The 23,597-nt window shown below is 38.6% G+C and overlaps 1 protein-coding gene across 2 annotated transcripts in view; it reads left to right on the forward strand.

The window, feature by feature from the left end:
• LOC148845231 (ferredoxin-dependent glutamate synthase, chloroplastic-like) overlaps positions 1–17,399 on the forward strand; it is a 108,845-nt gene extending 91,446 nt beyond the window's left edge. For both annotated transcript variants that reach the window (XM_088953615.1, XM_088953614.1), the window contains 11 exons: positions 8,098–8,193; positions 8,282–8,479; positions 8,567–8,641; positions 8,810–8,938; positions 9,089–9,187; positions 15,429–15,571; positions 15,679–15,772; positions 15,845–16,083; positions 16,178–16,256; positions 16,644–16,727; positions 16,836–17,399. In XM_088953615.1, coding sequence (XP_088809741.1) covers positions 8,098–8,193; positions 8,282–8,479; positions 8,567–8,641; positions 8,810–8,938; positions 9,089–9,187; positions 15,429–15,571; positions 15,679–15,772; positions 15,845–16,083; positions 16,178–16,256; positions 16,644–16,727; positions 16,836–16,997 — 1,398 coding nt within the window. In that variant the 3' untranslated portion in view covers positions 16,998–17,399. The remainder of the gene's footprint in view (positions 1–8,097; positions 8,194–8,281; positions 8,480–8,566; positions 8,642–8,809; positions 8,939–9,088; positions 9,188–15,428; positions 15,572–15,678; positions 15,773–15,844; positions 16,084–16,177; positions 16,257–16,643; positions 16,728–16,835) is intronic.
• Positions 17,400–23,597: the final 6,198 nt, after the last annotated feature.

Raw genomic sequence — 23,597 nt, forward strand, 5'->3', positions numbered from 1 at the left:
CTTTACATTCAGAACCCTATTACAATTGTGCCTAGAATAGATGCTCACTGTAGACTCCCTTTTAGCTAATGAGCCAGCCATCCCATTTGCAGTTCCCCTAGTCCATTTGGAAGTGGCTCCCAACTCCTTTGCTTTCATTTGTTTGTAATTATTGTTGTCAGTTGTTTATGTATTCAGGTTTAGTACCATAAGGGTACTGTTGTAATTTCTCCTATGTTTATATTGTTTGACTGTACTAGTATAAATAATAAAATCATTCTTTCGCCCCCTAAGTTCTGGAGGGATTTCAGTCACTCGACTCACCTCTCTTCTCTCTTCTCTCCTCTCTTCACTTGCTCTTGCTCATCATGGTATCAGAGCAAGTCGTCCAGGCCTGAAGGGTGGTGTCAAGCTAACTACTGTTGCATCCAGTGCTGTCTCCAATCGAACTTCCGATCTGGTGAAGTCAGTTCAACCCAGAAGTTACAGAGTCTTTTCGTCTTCCAGCCCAGAAATTGCTCCTCCTGTCTGCTCGACTGTAGAGAGACTATTGTTTGCAGTTCGTAGAGGGTGTTTTGTCTTAAAAAATTGCTCATCTTCTGTTCGGCTGCCTATTGTTTGAGGATTCGTAGAAGGAGCTCTGGTTTATAGTCAAGGAGTTATGGTTTACCATAAGGGAGACTATCATCTGAAACTAAAAGAGGTACTATCATCCTTGTCTGTTCGGATGCCTATTGTTTGCTGAACTGTTTGATGACTGTTCGGCTACCCTACTGTTGTCTGTTCGACTAATGAACTGATGAACTATTTTGATGCCTACTGTTTGATGCCTATTGTTTGTGGGCTATCATCCTTGTCTGTTCAGATGCCTATTGTTTGCTGAACTGTTTGATGACTGTTCAGCTACCCTACTGTTGTCTGTTCGACTGATGAACTGTTCGGCTACCCTACTGTTAAGCGACTGTATTCCTTAACACAGTAACTGTATTCGAACTTTTTTGTTGTTGGTATTGTGGGCTGTTGATGGTCTGTTTTGGCCGACTAATTGCCTGCTCAACATTAATTTTATTAATTGACTGTTCGGCTACCCTATTAATCTTCTTGACTGTCAGCTATCAGCCCTACTAAGTAGGTCATTCAAACCTGTTCTTGTACTGCAACAGCAGTGTGCAGGCTTGTTTCAGTGAAACCATAGGTCAGAAGGACCTGTTTCAGTACTGCAACAGCAGTGTTCAGTTTGTTGTTTGTTCTCAGTGAAGCTGTAGGTCAGAAGGACCTGTTCTTGTACTGCAATAGCAGTGTTCAGTTTGTTTTTTGTTCTCAGTGAAATTGTAGGTCAGAAGGACCTGTTCTTGTACTGCAACAACAGTGCTCTTTTTTTCATTCTCAGTGAAACCGGTGGTCAAAAGGACCTATCTCTGAAATAGTCTTGTACGGCTGTATCTTTTTGGTTGCTGTTTCAACTTTTTATTCAGATATCATGGGCAGTGAAGATTCAGCCACATCTGGAGTTTCCTCAATGCTGAATGGAATGGGTGGGGGTGACCTACCCTTTCCCATGGCTGTTGTCCCTCTTGATGGTTTAAATTACCGGGAGTGGTCAAGAGGGATCAAATTATACATCACGGCAAGGGGGAAGATAGGCTATATTAATGGGAGGATAAAAGAACCATCCTTCGGGAGTGCTGAATATGATAGATGGAATCAGGAGAACAGTATTGTTATGTCCTGGCTCTTGGTTTCCATGCAACCTCAGATCAGGAAGAATTTCATGTGGGCTGAAACAACGAATGAAATCTGGGAACAAGAAAAGTCTACATATTCAGAATTGCGATACTATGCCAAAATTTATCAACTGCAAGCAGCATCTTCTACTTGTAGACAGGGGGAGAGGTGTTTATCGGTCTATTACTCTGACTTAACATCTGTCTGGAAGGAGTTGGATCACTACCAGAGTGTGGATTGGAAGTGTGATGAGGATGCTAAGAAGTACAAACAGCTTGTCTCCCAGCAAAGGGTGTTTGCATTCTTACATGGTCTGAATCCTATGTATGAATCTATTAGGGTTCAGATTCTCAGCTCTAAGGATCTCCCTTCTGTTCAGAAAGTATATGCTCTTGTACAATCTGAAGAAAGCAGGAGAAATTTGATGAACTGCCCTGGTGGGGATGTTGTTGTGTTAGTTGCAAAAGGAGGTGTATCTACTGGTGTGGGATCTTCTTCCCGGAAAGGAGAAGATCTGACTACCTACTGGGATCTTCATGGGAAACCAAAATGGGCTCAAGATCTGACTAAGAGGCAAGGTTCAGAGGTGAATAAGAAGTACGAACAGCAAAGTACAAAGAAACATCACATGGCCAACATGGCTACTCGGGAGAATCAGCCCTCCATTTCTACTGACTCAGACACATCTCACTGGACCTGACCTGAGGGAGGACATTATGAATTCCTTCCATGACCATTTAGAGCTTTATGGTAGAGCAATTCGTCAGATGGATACTCCTCCCTCAACCTCATTTGCATCTACGTCAGGTAACCCTGCCACTGCTTTCCATGTTGCTTCTCACAACCCTGACTCTTCATGAATCATTGATTATGGAGCATCAAAACATATGATTGGTACGTCCTCTTACTTTCAAACCTATCACCCTTTTTTTGGAAGAGACAAGGTGAGACTAGCCGATGGATCATACTCTTCCATAGCTGGTCAAGGAACTCTCTCTCTTCCTCTTGGCCTTACCCTTTCTGATGTTCTTCATGTTCCAATTTTTCCCATTAATTTGTTCTCTGTTAGTAGTGTTACTAATTCCTTGAATTGCTCAGTGACTTTTTTCCCTTCTCGTTGTGTGATTCAGGATCTGGCCTCGGGGAGGACGATTGGTAGGGGTCGTATGGCTGATGGACTTTACATGCTAGAGAATAAGGCTGGTCTTCATGTTACAGAGTCTATGAGTCAGTCTATGAGTCAGTCCTGTAAGAAAAAAGTCTATTTATGGCATTGTCATCTTGGTCATTTGTCTTCTAAGTCTTTGAAAGTTGTATTCCCATAACTATTTAAGTCAATGTCTGTTTCTGATTTTTCTTGTCAAACGTGTCAGTTGAGTAAACATTATAGAACTCATTTTCTTCAAAGAAATAGTAAATCTGAATCTCCGTTTCACATTGTTCATTCTGATGTGTGGGGCCCTGTTACTTTACCATCTGAGAGGCTACAAGTATTTCATTACCCTCATTGATGATTATTCTAGATATACTTGGGTATACCCGATGCGAACTAGGGAAGAAGTACCAAAAATCATTCAAGATTTCCAGTGGATGGTCTTCACTCAATTTCAAACTGAAATCCAAATTTTCCAATCAGACAATGCAAAAGAATTTTTTCATAGTGACCTCACGGAATTTTTTGCTTCACATGGTTCTCTTCATCGTAGCTCTTGTGCCCGCACACCAAAACAAAAATGGTGTGGCCGAACGGAAGAACCGACATCTCCTTGAAGTGGCTCGAAGTTTACTACTTCATATGAATGTTCCCAAACGGTTTTGGCTTGAAGCTATTCTTTGTTCCACTTACCTTATAAACCGTATGCCCTCTCGTCGGTTAGAGTACAAAGCCCCACATCAACTTCTCTTTCCTAAGGCTCCCCTTCTTTCTATTCCTCCCCGTGTCTTTGGTTGCCGGTGTTTTGTCCAAAATCTGTCTCCCACCCGTGGGAAATTGGATTCTCGTGCTATCCCTTGCATATTTCTTGGTTACTCCTTCACTCAAAAGGGATACCGTTGTTTTGATCCTGTTTCTCGTAAATTCTATGTCTCCATGGATGTTTCTTTCTTTGAAAATGAGTCTTTCTATCCTGTTTCTCCTCAGGGGGAGTGTAGGCATGAGGAGAACCAAATTCAAGAGCTGTAGAGAATCCGGAAGTTGTACCTCCAGTGCCACCAGACTCCTCGGAGGAGGATCATACTCACTCAGGTATTTTGGCTCCCAATGATGTCCTTGAATTTATTGAAAATGATTCCTCTACTGCTAATGATCTTGATCGTCCTATTGCTCACAGGAAGGGTGTTAGATTGTGCACCACTAAACATCCTATTTCCAACTTTGTCTCCTATGAGAACATTTCATCCTCCTTCTGTGCCTTCCTTACCTCTATTGACAGTGTCCCTATCCCTAAGAATGTGGTAGAAGCTCTTTCAGTTCCTGAATGGACAAATGCCATGAGGGAAGAAATTAATGCCCTTCACAAAAATGGCACATGGGAACTTGTTGATCTTCCTAAGGGAAAGGTTCCAGTTGGATGTAAATGGGTGTTCACAGTCAAGCATAAGGCTGATGGAACAGTGGAAAGGTATAAAGCTCGCTTAGTGGCAAAGGGATTTACTCAAGTGTATGGAGTTGATTATGCAGAAACTTTTGCCCCCATTGCCAAGATGAATTCCATTAGAGTCTTTTTCTCTCTTGCAGCTAATCTGGATTGGGTTTTACACCAGCTGGACATCAAGAATGCATTCTTGAATGGTGACCTTGAAGAGGAAGTGTACATGATTCAACCTCCTGGTTTTCTAACCCAAGGCAATGAACAGAAAGTGTGCAAGTTGAAGAAGTCCTTATATGGGCTGAAACAATCACCAAGAGCTTGGTTCAGCAGATTCCATGTGGCAATTCAGCAGAAAGGATACAGGCAATGTCAATCAGATCACACACTGTTTGTGAAAAAAGAAGGTAAAATTGCTACTCTAATTGTATATGTGGATGACATAATTGTTACTAGTGATTGGGAGGATGAAATTTAGAAATTGAAACATTTTCTTGCCACTCAGTTTGAAGTGAAGGTTCTAGGACCTTCCAGATACTTCCTTGGAATTGAAGTTGCCCAATCAAAGAAGGGTATCTTCATTTCTCAAAGGAAATATGTCCTAGATTTACTTCAGGACACTGGAAAGATGGGGGTGAAGCCAGTTGACTCTCCCATTGACCCCAACCATAAATTAGGTGACAACTGTGGTGAATCGCTCAAGGATGTGAAACAATTTCAGAGGCTTGTAGGGAGATTGTTATACCTTTCTATGACTCGCCCAGACAATGCATATGTTGTTGGTGTCCTCAGTCAGTTCATGCATGCTCCTAGGTCTTCTCATCTTGAAGCAGCAGAGAGAATCCTCCGATATCTAAAGAGGTATCCGGGTACTGGTTTGTTGTTTCAAAAGCATGGACATTTGAAAGTTGAAGTTTATACAGATGCAGATTGGGCTAGATCCCAAAGTGACAGAAAGTCTACTAGTGGCTACTGCACCTTTATAGGAGGGAACCTTGTTACATGGAGGAGTAAAAAGCAAAATGTGGTAGCTAGATCCAGTGCTGAAGCTGAATATCGTGCTATGGCCCATGGGGTTGCTGAAGGCATGTGGATAAAGAATTTGTTGGGGGAGTTGGGTTTCCCAGTGACCAAACCTATAACTCTATTTTGTGATAACAAAGCAGCTATAAGCATTGCCACCAATCCGGTGCTACATGATAGAACAAAGCACATCGAAGTTGACAAGCATTTTATCAGAGAGAAAGTTATCACAGGCGAAGTGTGTACCCCCTATGTCACTTCTGAGAACCAGCTTGCAGACATCTTTACAAAGGGTTTAAACCTTTCCAGACATCATGATCTTTGTGACAAGTTTGGCATAATTGATATCTATGCTCCAACTTGAGGGGGAGTGTTGTCAGTTGTTTATGTATTCAGGTTTAGTACCATAAGGGTACTGTTGTAATTTCTTCTCTGTTTATATTGTTCGACTGTACTAGTATAAATAATAAAATCATTCTTTCACCCCCTAAGTTCTGGAGGGCTTTCAATCACTCGACTCACCTCTCTTCTCTCTTCTCTCTTCTCCTCTCCTCTCTTCACTTGCTCTTGCTCAACAATTATGATTTGCATTCCCATCTGATACAAAATCTGTACTTTTTTCTCTTTTACACTCACTGGCAGTGCATACTTTGCATCCCAAAAACTGATGCAAAATTTGCACCACCTTCCTCCTACCCCAATTCTTTCTCAAGTGCCGATCACATCATCTTGCATCCTACCTCACTCCTAGACAGATACCCCTCCTCCCTACCCCCATTCTCTTTCATTTAAAATGGAGGTCACTTAATTTTAGTTCCTATTTTACTTCTCAAATAAATAAGACAGAGCCAAATCTGAAGTGAAAGTAAACCAGAATTGCACTCAGTGCAAATTTGCACTAATTTTGAATCCCCCTCCACCTCCTCCTGCTGAAGTCCAAGCTGTTTAGCTATTCTCATCCCTTGTAAAAGTGCCATTGCCTCGGATTTTAAAGAGCCTCCAATACCAATCAGACCTGAGTACATTGCCACTACCACACCTTTATCATCCATAAATACACCTCCAATCCATGACAGGCCTGGATTGATTAGACCATCAGAATTCGGTTTCACTCTACTGCTTAATACTTTGACAGAGGCTTCCATTCCAAGTAAACTGTCTTTAATTGTTGAAGAGTTTTCCACCACCCCTCAAGCTCTTCTAATGTCATCCATAGAGAAATATTTGGAACCTCCATTCAAAAATTTTGCCACTTTTTCAAGTGCTTAACCCCAGAATTGATTACCATTCCACCATTTCTTGATACCTGATTTGGGTATTAGTTTATCTGATTCAATCTGATATATTTGCAGCCCTATATCACTTCAAAATTTGTAAATTAAATTATATTGGATGGTTCCTCTTACTGGTTCTTTTTTTTTTTTGGATTATCTCTATTGAAGAGAGAAGGAGAAAGATAATTTTAATATGTGCACCTTATCCGTAAAAATAATGTTGAGCAAACAGTACAGGTGCACTAAGGAAGCTTAGGAAGACTAGTTATGGTTGACTAGAGGAATTCAAATTTTTTAATCATACTCTTGCAAGTTGGATTAGAGATGCAGTCTAACCAATCACCATTGTTTGTACATATGTCCATGTCAAGGGCTTTTTGTGTTGTTTTCTATGGTGTTGTTTTGGTAATAATGCCAACTTATATGGACACATGCAAGGCATTGCAGAGAGCACATATCTAATTCTGTTAAATCCTTCACTTGGCCAAGTACCCATTTTGGAATTTCTGTACTTATGGGCTATTTTCGGATTGACCTAAGAGAAGAAAAAGAAATTTAATTCTCATTCCCCACCTCAATAATATGGAAAATGCAAGGCATTACAGAGAGCACGTCTCTAATTCTATTGAATCCTTCACTTGGCCTAGTACCCAGTTTGGAATTTCTGTTTTTATGGACAGATACTTTGTACTGGCCTAAAAGAAGAGAGAAATTTAATTATCATTTGCCACCTCAGTAAATAATTGGTTAACATTCAAAAAGAAACCCACAGAAAAAATACAATCCATTTACTTCCAGTTCAGGGATAACTCCCCCATATTCACCTCATTTTAGTTCCCTGTAATAAAAAATCAAAACTAATGAGAACTCCCCCCAACCTCTTCTTGTTGAACTGCCTTTCCCTATCCCTATCTCCCATTCCAAACTTGATTCTTCCAGTTTATCCCATTATAATGAAGCCAACAAAGCTTTTTACTTATCTTCCCTCCAAGTTGCAATAGCGTCCCTTATGTTTGATGTAAGTTATTCTCACTAAGGATTTTTTTTCCTGCTGCTCCTCCTCATCTACTTCACCATATTCCTTGGTTCAATATCCCCCCAAGAAAAGCCCCCAATTTTTTACAAATGCCAACTCTTCTCTCAAGAATCTTTGGGTTCTTTTCCTAATATCTATTCTTCTTACCCTATCTAATTAGGCCTCCTTATCAGTTTTAGCTTACAATTTCATCTCATCACCCTGCTAGGGGTGCAAGACTTTATACTGCATCAAGCTAGGCCCATTCAAATTTTAGCAAATGTTCAGCCCAAGTTGCTGCCCTAGACCCTGCTCAACTAGGTTTTCTAATAGCCAAACTTGTGTTGATTATCAGAGTTAGGGACCATGCAACAAAATATATACTCTACCTTTGTTCTTAAATTTTTAATTATAAGTATTTTAAGATACTCCCTCCCGATTAGGCATGTGAAGTTTCAAAAGTTGTGACCCAGACCTATCTTTGGATTTGCAGATATCAGGGCATGACGGGGGAACTGGGGCTAGTCCCATAAGTTCTATTAAGCATGCTGGTGGTCCTTGGGAACTTGGACTTACAGAAACACACCAGGTTTATGTGATATGCTTTTTTTTTTTTATTCCTATTTCTTTTTCTTTCGAGAATGTCTGTGTTGCTTTATTATTGATACCTTCTGCAGACTCTTATTGAAAATGGGCTTAGGGAAAGGGTTATTCTAAGAGTTGATGGTGGCTTCAAAAGCGGGGTTGATGTCTTAATGGCTGCAGCCATGGGTGCTGATGAATATGGATTTGGTTCTGTGGCAATGATTGCTACCGGATGTGTAATGGCACGCATATGCCACACTAATAACTGCCCTGTTGGAGTAGCGAGTCAGGTACAATGGTTTATGATTTTGTAATACCATATTCATATCTTATGTCCTTTCTAACATCCATTAGCTTTTCATCAAAATTACCTTCAGAGAGAAGAACTCCGTGCTCGTTTCCCTGGTGTGCCTGGTGATCTGGTCAATTACTTTATGTATGTTGCTGAGGAGGTGAGGCATTTGAATGCTTATCAATTTATTAGGAAAATTACTGTTGTATGTAGCATTTCAAGTAATAATTTGTTTTCCTCAGCATCCTAGTCCTGGATTCTAAACTTTAGGAAAATTACTGCTGTATCTGCAAAATTTTTGCTAATCAAACTTTAAGCATCCATCCAGGTCAGAGGCATCTTGGCGCAACTGGGCTATGAGAAGATGGATGATATAATTGGACGAACTGATATATTAAGTCCACGGAATATATCACTAGTGAAAACTCAACATCTTGACCTCAGTTACATTCTCTCTGTATGTACCGAAATACATTTCTTCGTTAAACTTTGTATTTGTTAATTGTATGTTTCGAACTATATTTTTTTCATATAGTTATTGATAAAAGAACTATATGTTTTTCACATAGTTTCTTGCCTACTGTTAAGAACCACCTTTTGTCTTCAGAGTGTAGGTCTTCCAAAGTTGAGCAGCACGAAAATCAGGAATCAAGATGTTCACACTAATGGGCCTGTTCTAGATGATGTTATACTTTCAGATCCAGAGGTAATTTTTTTTTTTTTTTGGAAAAAGGTAAAGTAATTTATTCAGAATAAAAGAAGGTTACAACAAGGCCCAGGCCACTAGATCTACCTGGGCCCAAAACAGATTACAAGTACATCCATGATTTAGTGCAAAATAAGGGAGATACATTATGATTTTTAAATTCCTCATTTACAAGTACCATATTCCAAGATAATTATTTTACAATGGCTAGTTCAGATAAATATAATGTTTTACATTAATAATGTTGATTTTGAGTCGGATTACATGGTCATGGTCTCGTGGACTTCCTGGTCTTTTAATGTAGCAGTCATGGAATATAGTAAAAAGCTTCTTAGTAAGTCTGCAGTTTACTTTTTCTTCCAGGGTTGAAGCCATATGGATCTAATCAAAAAACCATATGCAGAATTAACAAAGATGATTAATACATGCTAAACCTCCTAGGTTTTTAGAGATTTTTGGAGATATTTTGTTCAGATTTTCAGTACTAAGAATGAAGCTCTAGAGATCCCCTCCTGAAAAAAAGAAAAAAAAGAAAAAAACAATGATTGGGGATTTTGTTTGATTGATGTTATTCATAGCTGATTCATTGTGGTGCTCAATGTTTTTTTATTCAAAATAGATTTATAAACCTAAAAAATCAAGTTTTCTTGAATTTTATGGGGTTTTGAATGACAACATCCTATTTCTCATCTTCAATTTTAGCATGATCTAGTCAATATCATATGATCTTCTATTTCTTATCAAGATCTATGATACTTGTTGGTAGTAGTGAAAAATTCTTTGATATTAATGAAGTCCACTAGCAGTAGTTCCAAGCAAATCCTAGCTTTGTTTCTAGTGGCCCTATAGAGTATCCCTTGTTATGAATTTTCAAATCAAGGTAAAACAAAATGTCACAATGAGTTATCTCTTCTTACCCAATCCTAAGTGTACCTTGATTTGCACTCCTTAAATAGCATATATTCTATTTTGGTCCTACACTCCTACTTATTTGAAAACCTTGATGAACGAAAAAAATAATAAAATAAAAATGATGTGAATATGTTTTGAGTTTGTTTTTGTAGTAGGACCTCAAATAGTTGTCTTGGAAAGCTTTGTAGTCAATTTCGTTCCAGGGCAGTTTGGGTGCCCCATTGTTTGGTTTTGGTCCCCTGGGTGTTCTTGTAACTAAATTAATCTTTTGGGGGTCGTTCAAAGTTATTTTTGTTCTGTAGGAGTTGAAGGGGAGGCATTCTGGGGTAATTATCAAAAAAAAAAGGGGAGACATTCTTGGGGCTTTATGTATAAATATTTTAGTTGGCTTGCTTCCTGAGCAAGCCATTGAGTCTAATAAAAGAGAAGGGGGTTGCTTCTGTGGGGATCTTTTGGTTCTTTTATTTTGAGATGTAGGTCAACCCCAGATAGGGTTGACATCTCTGCATGTCCATGTGAGAGGCCAGCTAGATGCCCTTATTAAAGTAGCAAAGCAGTTCCAGGAGAAGTTCTACAGGGTCAGTTCCAAAGTCTATAAGAATCCAGTTTGTTTTTGTTGTTTTCAGTGGTTTATTGCTGTGTTTATTGTTGTTCACTTGAAGTGCTGCATATATCTTGCTTATCTATCCACATCAAGCCTCTTGTTTAAGATTATATGGATGAGAAGTGCAAAAGAAATGTTACATGTGCCTGCCAACCATGGACTAAGATGAATATCTTAAACAATGCTAGAAATCCCTCTTTCTCTACTTCTCTATCTTGAAAGTTGAAATTACTTTGAGATGAAATTGATCATCTTGAAACTATAGAATGGGAGAGTGCTTAAGATGTTGTAACACATTGGAAGCTAGTAAAGCATACTAGGGTTTTGGATTCGTGGAAGGATTGAACCTAGAATATAATCTTATAACATATTTTTACTCATGATATGATATTTCTTTCTCAGGATTATTTCTTGATCATATTGAAACTATAGAATGGGAGAATGCTAAAGATGCTGTAACACATTGGAGTATATCATAATAAGGTTTCAAATTCATGGAAGGATTGAACCTAGAACATGATCTTATTTGTTAACACATTTTACCCTTGATACAATTTGTGCTTTCTCAGGATTTTTGGTTGGTGCATACTAGTGAGGAGTGTAGAAGACATGTGATGTTACAAGATCCTATATAGTCCACTTGTAACTTGTTTAATAGCCAAAATCAAAGACTCAATGTACTGGAAAGGGAAGAAATGTGGATGAAAGGAGATTGCTTGTGATGATGAGACGTGTTAGAAACTTAATCCTCATTTAAAACTAGAAAGACTTTGAAACAACACCACCAAGAAAGGGAATACTAATGTGGTCACTGCTGCACCAATAGAAGGAGAAATGCCTCCAACTTTTCCAGGACCACCAGATTTTCCTTCCTTGGAGAGATTAACATTTGCTTAGGCTGAGGTGGAATCAGTGTTACATGGACATGGGAATCAGTATGTGACACGTTTTTAAGAGTTTAACTCAGAAAGACTAAACGAAAGAATTTGTGCACCACCCAACCCTGCTATACAATCAAAGTCTGACCACCCAATCCTACTATTCAATCAGAGAAGCCCAAAACAGATTTTCCCTAGAGACCCCTTGTTTGGCTATTGTATCTGCCAAACCATTTGCTGGTCAATTTACCCATTTAAACATTGCCTATATCTCGCTTGCCATCTGCCGGATTTCTCTTAGGACTTGCCTTCACTCCAAACTCTTTGGCTATCATTATTCATCCAGCTCACCACCAGCATAGAATCCTCTTCAACCTCCACTTGTCTCAAGATTATCTGCTTGGCTTCAGTCCATGTAACAAGGCTGTGATTTCTGCATTTAAAGTCTCCATATCCTATTGGTGCAATAATTGAACCATTCCCATCCTTAAATGCTCCCCTAATACCCAATGGTTCAGGGTTGCCAAAGGCAATCCCATCAAAATTCAATTTGATTCTGTTATTACATGGTGGAGTGTTATGGACGAATTCCTCGGAAAGACGTACCATTGCCACCGGCAGCAACAGGAACCTGACCCACCACCAGATTAGATTAGATCATCTTGCTTGTTCTTATCTTATTCTATTGCTCTTATCTTATCTTGTTAGTAAGTTATCAGATTAGGATTAGTTTATCTTATTATCAGATTAGGATTAGTTTATCTTATTATTAGATTAGGATTAGCTTATCTTATCCTTAGCAAGATAGAATTGGAAGTCTCCCTATTCAGCAAGGAGACTCCCTAAGATTAGGACTTTTGTAATCTCATATTTAAGGAGACACCATTATTGAATGAGGATATCGAATATTCAGTCAAGAAAGAGAGTAAAGGAGAGTTAGGTGATCTCTTGAACAAATCACCATTAGGGTGCCTAGATAGGTTCATCAAGAGCAGGGAGGAACAAGGGAAAACAGAGGGTTTCCCCCGTGGACCGACCCGTGACGAAATCCTATTCGCGGGCCCATAACATTCTTGTATCAGAGCCGGTCGTCATGGGAGATCTGCAGCAGCTATCATCTAGGGTCCACGAACTGGAGCATAGGCTCGTAGAAACCAGCAAGGAGGTTCGTGAGGTCAAAGACGATGTCCGGGAGCTGCGACGCTTGCTGGAATCGTATTTCTCTAACAGGGAGAGGAATCCAGAAGGAGCTGTAACCACAAACAGCCTCCGACCAGACTTGACGGAGCCGTCCGGCAAACAACAGCAGCAGCAGCAGACTCTTCTTGGTCCACAGCAGCAGCAACACCCTCAGCCACAGCAGCCAGACAACCAACAACAGCAACAACTGCAGCAGCAGAAGCAACAACATGATCAACAACAGCAACAGCAGCTTCTCCGAGCAGCTATTACTAGTCCTAGTATAGTTGCCCCGAAACTGGGCCCTAAGTCCTATGGGCCCTTCAAGGTTCTACGACAGATTGGCAGTGTGGCCTACCAGCTAGAACTGCCAGAGACTAGCCGGATTCATGATGTCTTCCACATCGCCTTGCCGACACCATTTACGAGTGTTCCTCTGGACCAAGTCCCTTCCCTACCACCCCTGCAAGATGGCAAACTGATTCCCCAACCTAAAGCTGTCATCCGCTCTCGTTTCAATCAAGGAGTTCTTGAAGTCTTGGTGAAATGATGTAGCTTACCATCGGCCAAAGCCACATGGATCCCATTGACAGAGTTCCAAGCCACATATCCGGAGTTCAAGCTTGAGGACAAGCTCGTAGTCCAAGAGGGGAGTAATGTTATGGACGAATTCCTCAGAAAGACGTACCATCGCCGCCGGCAGCAACAGGAACCTGACCCACCGCCAGATTAGATTAGATCATCTTACTTGTTCTTATCTTATTCTATTGCTCTTATCTTATCTTGTTAGTAAATTATCAGATTAGGATTAGTTTATCTTATTATCATATTAGGATTAGTTTATCTTATTATCAGATTAGGATTAGCTTATCTTATCCTTAGCAAGATAGAATTGGAAGTCTCCCTATTCAGCAAGGAGACTCCCTAAGATTAGGACTCTTGTAATCTCCTATTTAAGGAGACACCATTATTGAATGAGGATATTGAATATTCAGTCAAGAAAGAGAGTAAAGGAGAGTTAGATGATCTCTTGAACAAATCACCATTAGGGCGCCTAGATAGGTTCATCAAGATCAGGAAGGAACAAGGGAAAACAGAGGGTTTCCCCCGTGGACCGACCCGTGACGAGATCCTATTCATGGGCCTATAACATGGAGCCCACTGTTCTTGAATTTTGATCTCAATGTGGAGGAAGCTGCTATTGCACCCCAGCCTCTAATCATGTCATCCACACTATAGTCCTTAAAAATCTCCATTGTTTTAACCCAATGAAAATCCAGGGTTGCCAAAATTCTCCATTATTTTAACCAAAAGAGAATCCATTGATATTACTGTGATAATCAGTATGCAATCAACATAGATAGCACAAAATCCTATCCTGCATGATCCAACAAAGAACAAGTTAACCAACACTGAGAAAGAAAGATGTCTGGTGAAGTTTGTTTGTCATTTGTTAAGTTTGATCTACATTTGGTTGATGCATTGACCAAGGGACTTACCAAGTCCAAATTGGACCATGGTCTAGGGAATCTAGGTATGGTCATAGTTTAAGATGGCAACAAATTTTCTAATATTTTCTAATATGAGCAGAAGAACAAAAACCAGGCCAGCCAAGGTAAATAAGAAGCATTTGAACTGATGAACTATATGGTTTCTCATATAGTAACACCTAGTAGAAGTCAACTGCTATTTATCATAAAAGGGTGAAAAGGCCTATTTTAAGCTGACATTTCTACAGTAGCTACTAAAAGTTTAGAGTCAGAAATTCTCTGAAAAGGAAAGATAAGAGACTCTTAGTGACACTATAAGAATGTCATGATATTCATGATATTTGGATCAGAAAACTAATGGAGAATCCTTTATTGCTCATGAATGTGAAGTTTTCATTAAATGCAGTTTACTTGTGCAACCTGGTCCTAACTGGATAATATTGGGATGAAAAAATGGAACATCAGAAACTAGAACAACTTCATCCCATCTGTTTCCTGCTTTCATTTCAGGGATAAGTGGGAAAGGTTTAGATGGCTCAAATTGTTCTTTTTCTTATTGTTCACCTATAAGCCACTTGAGTTACAGGGTAGATTAAGTTTTTTACTTTAAATAGCCTTAGAGATTCTCACCTAAGCATCTAAGATTATGTCAAATACTTCTCTTAAGCCTCCACAAGTACGCCATATTTAGTCGACACAAGCTTTTTGTGACAGTTTTGTTGAACAAAACAATCATTTGGGTTTTTTCCAAGTAGTCTGTTTCTACTGGGACTGTTAGCTCAAAAGGTTCTACTAGTCTTTGAACCGAAGATTCCTCTTTGTGGGTATCTAATTTGGAAAAGTTCAAAATTGCAAAATGTTTGTCTCTCCACCATTTTGCCCTGCCTTATGATTATTTTGGAAATTATTTTGATCCTGTTTTGAAGAAAAAATACATCAAGTAAACAGGAAGAAAAGATAAATTATTTCTTGAGCAGGTACTTATTCCATAACCGTTCACAAGGGTTCAAAGATTGACCAATCCTTGGATATGTGTAGTTGTAAATATGCAGCTTTACATTAACTACCAGTGTTGGAGACTTCTTTAATATTTTATCTTTCTATGTGGTTTTCTATATATAACTCTAAAGTTTGCTGTTTTCTGTGTTACACTTACGAAGCCTGTCTTTTTTGTCCAGATATCTGATGCAATTGAAAATGAGAAAGTAGTTAATAAAACCATAAAGATCTACAATGTTGACCGTGCTGTTTGCGGTCGTATAGCTGGTGTGGTTGCAAAGAAATATGGGGATACAGGATTTGCTGGACAGTTGAACATAACGTAAGTGCAAAATCTTACAGCAGAAGCATTGGAAACTCTACTAACATTGCCTCTTTATGAAAACACAAACCATGTGACATAATTCTTTGTTTATTTCATCTCTCCAGATTTACAGGAAGTGCTGGGCAATCATTTGCATGTTTTTTGACTCCTGGGATGAACATTCAACTGATTGGAGAGGCTAACGACTATGTCGGCAAGGTATTTTGATGCATGTGAATTCCATCTTAAATCAGCTATGAAACCTCTTAACATCATTATGGAACATTTCAGAGTATGGCTGGTGGTGAGTTGGTTGTAACTCCTGTTGAAAATACTGGGTTCTGCCCTGAGGATGCAACTATAGTAGGAAACACCTGCCTATACGGAGCAACCGGTGGTCAAGTTTTTGTTAGAGGAAAAGCTGGGGAACGTTTTGCTGTGAGGAACTCTCTTGCTCAAGCTGTGGTAGAGGGGACTGGAGATCATTGTTGTGAGTACATGACAGGAGGTTGTGTGGTTGTGCTTGGAAAGTGAGTATCTCTCTTCAACATGCTTTATTGTGGTTAAGAACATCATGGGAATGGACTAAATTTTTAGTGTCATTCCTATGTTCTATTTTGACAGAGTGGGTCGGAATGTAGCTGCTGGAATGACTGGGGGTTTGGCATACATTCTTGATGAAGATGATACACTCATACCCAAGGTTTGTAAGAAATATATATGATATTGAAATCAGTGATAATTGAAATTTACACTTCTCAGGATATTTTCTCAAGGCATGTTTCCTAGGAAATGGAGTCATGCAGGTTTCGCTCGAGTAAATGCTGACTCATTCCCTCTTTTTGTCACTTGCCCTTAAGTTGAACTCATAAAAGACAATTTCATGCAAATTTGGAAAGAATTCATGGTTATTTATCAACTGAAGTTTCATGGACAAAAAATGCAAAATGTTACTTGGCTTTTTTCCATATAGATCTGACATTCCTGATATGTAATTCCTATTTTGCGTTTATTTGCATTTCTTCATTTTTCAAGTTACTTCTAAAATGTATATCACTTTTCGAGTTTCATTTCCTGAAAATGTGAACAGGTAAATAAGGAAATTGTGAAGATTCAGAGAGTGAATGCCCCTGCAGGGCAGATCCAGCTAAAAAGCCTCATAGAAGCACATGTTGTAAGTACACCCAACTACCTGCCTATGAATACAAACACGTATGCATTGGCATTGCCTTAATTTGAACGTATAGCAACTTAAAGGCGTGTATTCCTCTTCCTTCTGAAGGAAAAAACTGGAAGCAACAAAGGCTCTGCCATTCTGAAAGACTGGGAAGCATATTTGCCGCTCTTTTGGCAGCTGGTTCCACCTAGTGAAGAAGACACACCAGAAGCTTGTGCAGATTTTGAAAGAATATCATCTGGACAGGTGACATTGCAGAAAGCTTAGGACAGTGATACACGCATTCAGGTCAGGACTACAAATACAAGCAAATCCAGAGCAGTATCTAACACTTGTAGGCAGAGATAGGAAGTTGAATTCTTCAAAATAAATAGTTGCACAAGGCACGAGGATCTCAAAAATGCTTAGAATCACCATTTTATGTCCTGTACATAGAAGGTGCCACAACAAGCAGTTGGAGGCCTTGGGTCTTACAGAGGAAGCATTCATCCTTCCTAGCATGGTAGGGCTGTTGTAAAATGAACGCCACTATACTATCGGAACTGTAAGCTAAGGCATTTAGATATGTCAAAAAATTATCTTTTTTGGATGGCCAATGGCCACAATTATTTGTCTGTAATTTAAACAGACAATATCATGCAATAGAAAATTCTCGTTTTCACATTAAAACAGTTTGAGGAATCTAATAGAATCATGCCGTCTGAATGCAATAAATGAGTGCCACATAATAATTTAAAATCAAAACATAATATGGTAACGCTCTACCACCAGTTTGTGGTGGCATCCTTTTCAAGTGGGCAGTGAAGAGTGTTCCCCTTACCCCAAAAACGTTTGACTAGCAATTTTAATCTCTGATATTTGATATAATATGGTGACACTCTACCACCAAGAGTCTTGATTCTATGAAATTCCAATTGAAAGGTTTTTTGTTGACCGATCTCTGCCATCCGGCACCATCAGAACCAATGTTCAAAATATTAGTGTTACACAGTGTATCGATGAGCTTGTAAATCGATCCATATTGTAATATGGATTGGATATATATGGATATGATGGAAAGGTTTGAATGCATCTAAATACAACAAGAAAATTCTCACAAAATCTACAAATATGTTAATAAGGTATAAACATATAGAAAGCATGTATTCCTATGGTTTATATGAAAAAATATGTTATCTATTCTATATATAAAGTGAATCAGTCCACGTGTTACCTCCCTCTCCTTCAAAATTTGTTCTAAAATCCCCATTCTTAATTTCTCCTTTTTTTTGAATTTTCGTATTTTTTAAAGCCATGTAATTGGGCACATTGAACCAATCACGTTTCTCCTTTTCCCACCCTTACTAAAAGGTTGAAATTAGATTTCCAAATGCCTAAAAATCTTCTTAAAATCTCTCTCTCTTAAACCTCTCCAAAATTTCTCCAACACATTAGGAAACCTCTCCAGTCAGTTTTCACGCTATGTTCATTGCATTTTCTTCACCTTGCCAATTGAATGAGAGATGTTTTATGTTCCAATACATCTGTGTGGAGATGGAAAACCCAGCAGTCAATCACGATATTGGTTCCTCTTCATTCCTACACCTCTTCATTTTCAGTTTTTCATTTGTTATCTTTGTAAACTAACAATTCTTCTCCTTCAATGATGGATGTCGGATTAATCATGCATCGACAACTTTGAATTTGAGGTTGAAGAGGACTAGAGGAGGATCATCTTGATTTCCCCTAAAAGTCATTGTGTATCATTTCATTTTATTTATTTGTTTTGTTAATTTCATTAATTCGAACTTTGTTTTATTTCAGTTGCAAACTTCTGTTGTAGACCGCTTCTGTTGAGGTATTAGGTAGGTGTTTCACTTGTAGATAACGTCAACCCACATATACTATTACGAACCGCTTTAGTTTTTTGTGTTATTTGTTGTATAAAATAGTACTTTGTTTGATGATAGGTAATTACAACTCTATCCAACATTATCTATTATTATTAGTTTGGTTTGATAAAGATTAGATAGAGTAGGAGTCTCATTAGGCAGATCCAAAATGGATTTGTCACGGGAGCTGGGCTTCTCACATGTAGGTCCCTCAATAGCCTTAATACTTTTGGTTAGGAGATAGATTATGCTAAGAATAAAAGAAATAGAGAGAAATGGGATTGGACCTATATGAATAACAGCCGAAATAGGAGCAAGAAACATTTCTAAAAAAAATGAAAGAAAAAGATAAAAAAAATAGGTTCTACATAACCTGTTTTGTCGTTCAAATGAAGACAACAGACAGATTAAGTAGGTTACAAAGGACCGTTGAAGCCATACACTCCTAAAGCTCAATTCATAAGACAAAAACCAAGGAGGAGGTTGCTGCAATCAACGTTGTAGACAAGGCATGATTTCGACCATACCGAGTTTGAAAGCTTTTCAAAGTGGTTGGGGTGTGTCTTCTTTTAAAATAACAATAATAATCCAGTGGGGTTCTTATTTATTTTTTAATGCATTTAGAAGGTTTATGATAAGAGAAAACAGTCAGAGCTCAGACCTTGCAGCTCTTAAATACTGGGTCTAAGTGATTCTACAAATTTTGTGGTAAGTTGGTGTTAGAATCCAAGGAGTTATTGTATTTAATATTTAATGTTCCATTAATTGCTTTTAAGTTTTCAGAACATGATTAGGCAGAAGTCTGTTGCCTCATTTTTTTTTTTTTTTTGAAAATAAACAGAAATGTACTACACACAACGTTAATGGGGTAATGCATCCCCAAAAGTCAGCAGAACAAATAAAAAGAAAAAAGGGAAGAGATGCGATGCTAAAATCTAGAGAAGAAAAGGAAAGAGTATCCCGAGCCACCCATTCAGCTGCCTGATTTGCTTCTCTATAGACATGTTGATAATGAATATCTCCTTCGAACAGATCTCCCTTCCATAAGCAGCTTGATATAGCACCTTCCAGATTCCAAGGAACATCCACTTTTCTTTTGAGGCAGGAGATGACAAAAGACGAATCTCCATCTAGATGACAGAAAACTCCCTATAGTTTGTAACTTGAACATGGGCTTCACATGCAGCCCAAGCTTCAGCCTGGTTGATGGAACATAGGCTTCCCTATAGTCGGTCTGTTGCCTCATTTAGAAGTTTAAGACTAAATACTATTATTTGTTTATTCGTAAAATTATTGGTGAGTTCTGTTATTTACTGGTCTTTTGAAGCTACAACAATTGATTCTGTTATTTAATGAGTTTCTACTTGCAGGAAAACAAATTTTCAAGAGAAGACTCTATTTAGCGAGTCACAAGGTTTGTTCATTGCGCATTGGACTTGGGCTCTTAAGACTAGGACATTGGAACAGTTTTTATGGAGTTCTGAAGACTGATAATTGTTCTCATTAGATTTTTGCTTTTTTATTTTTTTATGAACTGAAAACAAAGATGATCTTCTTCTCTGGGTTTTTCATACATCATTAACCTGGAAGATAGTAAGCAATAATAGGGATAGGGCTGCAAATGGATCAGATCGAATCAGATATAGGCATATCCGAATTTGATTTGTTTATATTCGAAGTTGAATCAGATCATATCCACCAAGCAAAGTTGAATCAAATTATAATCGGTTATTAAATAGTATAAATAAGTTATACTAAAAATGATCAAAATATTACATATTATTAATAAAATGAGCTAAAAATAATTTTGATATTATACTTTATGAACAAAATGAATTAAAAATTACTTGCATAAAACTTGAACCTATAATAATTTAGTGAAAATACAACATTGGGACCGACTTCAATGATAGATATTTTGTAGCATATATATATCAAAACAGATCATATCAGATAGGGGTAGATTCATGTTCGATCCAATTACAAATTACAAACACATCGTGTTTAGACCACCCTTAATAGGACCAAATTCGGATAATCAGATACAGTTTGTATTCTTAAATAGGGAGAGTTGCAAGCAACAAGGATCTCTACTTGAGAACCTTCAGTGAGTGTATGTATCATTTTACAAAGATCATTATTGTTCATTTATTTGTGGTGTAAACTATATAGTGATACATGGATGAACTAATTCTAAGTCAATTAGGTACCCAAGAAGAGAAATAAAAGCTTATGATTTTGTAATTATCAGTAAATGCTAAGACCAACTGCGGTATGAGCTCATAGGATGTGAAAAACATTGTCGATATTCCTTTCATTTTCTGATAATAAGAGTAATGATGGAAATAGATATAAGTGATATTTTAATATCAATTTAAGTTATCTCTAAGATTGTACATCAGATGACCATCTACATGCAGCACCTATAAAAAAATGGTAAAGTACAGACAGGCCCAATGCAGATTTCTGATTTCTATTACAGAGATATAAACATTCAAAAGATCAAAAATTCATATTCTATGCACTCATACCCGCCCATGAATTAGCATCAATTCCGAACTGGCACCTATCCCCTAATATACTTTGAACTTACAAATTCTAACCCTGGGCTGAACTTTCATTTTCCCTAAAAAAAAGTTATCTATACAAGTTAAAAGGGCTAAAAGGGCTAGGGGGCAGATGAAAGACGAACCCATATAGTTGGGATAAGACTCCAATGATAATAATGATAATAATATTAAAGAACAAAATTAATGATCTAAAATATAATCAAAATAATGTAAATAAAAATAAATAAAGAATTTTTTTATTAAAAATAAATTAAAAAATAATTAGTTGATATTATAATATCACAAATATCAAAAATCATTAAAATTTGAGAATGCTACAATTTTCATTTTGCCTCAATTATGCTTAATAAAACTTGTGCATGGCACAGATCGTGACTAACTAGTAATCGATATAGTGAACATGGTTTTCAAAACAGGACCGGACGGTTGGACCAAAAAAATTGGGAACCAGTCAGGTCCGTTTACCCTAGAACCGTTATTTCCTCAAAAATCGTTGATTTGGTCAGCAAACCACTGAATCGGGTAGTTGAATCGTTCAAACTGTTCAATAGTTTGGCCAGTTTTTATTTTTTTTTATTTTTTATTTTCTTTGTCAGAACAGACCATTCGTTCAATTCAAACGGTCAGACCATTCAACTCGGAACCGGACCCTTGACCGATTCATTGTCCAATTCGATTTTAAAAAACTTAATAGCGAGAAGCTTTGGATAATCCTCTTGGCTAACTGTCAACTTTCAACTAACCTATTTCCGGGTCTTTGTAGATTCTTTCCCTGTTAAACATCATTACTCCTGAAAAAAAGACATGAAAGGTCTAAATATTTACCACTAAAAGAAAAGGCATTTTATATGGTATCGGAAAAGGTAAAATACCTGTAAAATTTTAATCAATCAAAAACCCACATAAATTTAATTGAATACCAGAGATGAGGTCCTTGAACAAGTTGATATTCTCTAACACGTTTATGCATTTATTCAATCTGAAATAAGAGTTTGCCGGAGGAATTGAGGAGTCTCCGATCAGGTACAAGGTCGAGAAAGATTAGTTGCATATCTAGCCAGTTTATGGGCAACCTTATTACAACTTTTTTGTTATATAATTATTTCTACATCAATGAATTAATTGGTATCATTTTTTAAACTGAGCTTTTGATTTTCAAGTATATATAATCCTACAAAATATCACCTCTCACATCCAGATGAAGGCGAAATTCAATTCCAGGTCTCTACTGACAAAGCCTTCAACATGTGGATCGACAGCTAGCCAATCCAATATAATCCAATTCGGTTCAATTTAAAGGAAGTTTCATAAAAACTCATTTTTTGTTTAATTTATTACTGTTATTTAATATTTGATCGTAGTCTCAACACGAATATAAACACATCAAATTTGGATATACCCTATTGAAGAAGGAAGATTTGGTCCGACCTCTCTATTATGTGATACGTGGCAGAAACGACAGCTCGGCAAAAGGGGCCAAGCCTAGGTGGGAACAAGGGGATACACTTCGCCTGGCTGACCCACCTTGTAACAGCTCGGGATAGACTTCGCCGAACTGCCACCTTGTAACAGCTCGGGATACACTTCGCCGAACTGACCCACCTTGTAACAGCTCGGGATACACTTCGCCGAACTGCCACCTTGTAACAGCTCGGGATAGACTTCGCCGAACTGACCCACCTTGTAACAGCTCGGGATACACTTCGCCGAACTGACCCACCTTGTAACAGCTCATGATACACTTCGCCGAACTGACCCACCTTGTAACAGCTCAGGATACACTTCGCCGAACTGACCCACCTTGTAACAGTTCGGGATACCTCCGAGCTCGACCGCCTCGCTCAGCACTTCGCGTCATCTTCTTGGCACCAAAGCCAAACAAGTCGTACCATGCCTGACACTAGGGAAGTCCGTGCCCGAGGGCGCCACGCCTGATTGACTTGGGATCTGACGTTTGGCAGCAGCACTCTAAACGGCCACCTGCCACCGCCACTGACGCCGCCATCTCCAGTTAGACGGTTAGGCAGTGACGGTTCTGTCTCAGCAGAAAGGACGACGGCCGAATTGACAAGTGCAAGGGTAATCATACCCGATCTGACAAGGGCCTCGGGACGAGTACACGAAGTGACTATAAGAGCCCCCTGCCCCCCGACAACGGAGGTATGCAAACTTTGCGCTATCTGGTATTACCTTGCTTTTGAAGGATTCTAACTTGAGCTTCGGAGCCTCTACACCGGGTTCCCCCCGGAGCTTTCCCATCTCCTTCGTTTCAGGTTCCCTGTTACCCCGTTCGGAAGCAAGGCAGCGGACAGCTAAGACCAACCGGATCGCGCTCCATCAATTGGCGCCGTCTGTGGGAAACGCTTCGAAAAGCCTCCCTCCAAACTTCGATACCCCCCTTTTTTCTTCAAAAAACCCAACACTCA

This window comes from Nelumbo lutea, chromosome 7 (genome assembly GCF_056320005.1).
Source record: "Nelumbo lutea isolate HS-2025 chromosome 7, American lotus-T2T, whole genome shotgun sequence".
Lineage (NCBI taxonomy): Eukaryota > Viridiplantae > Streptophyta > Magnoliopsida > Proteales > Nelumbonaceae > Nelumbo > Nelumbo lutea.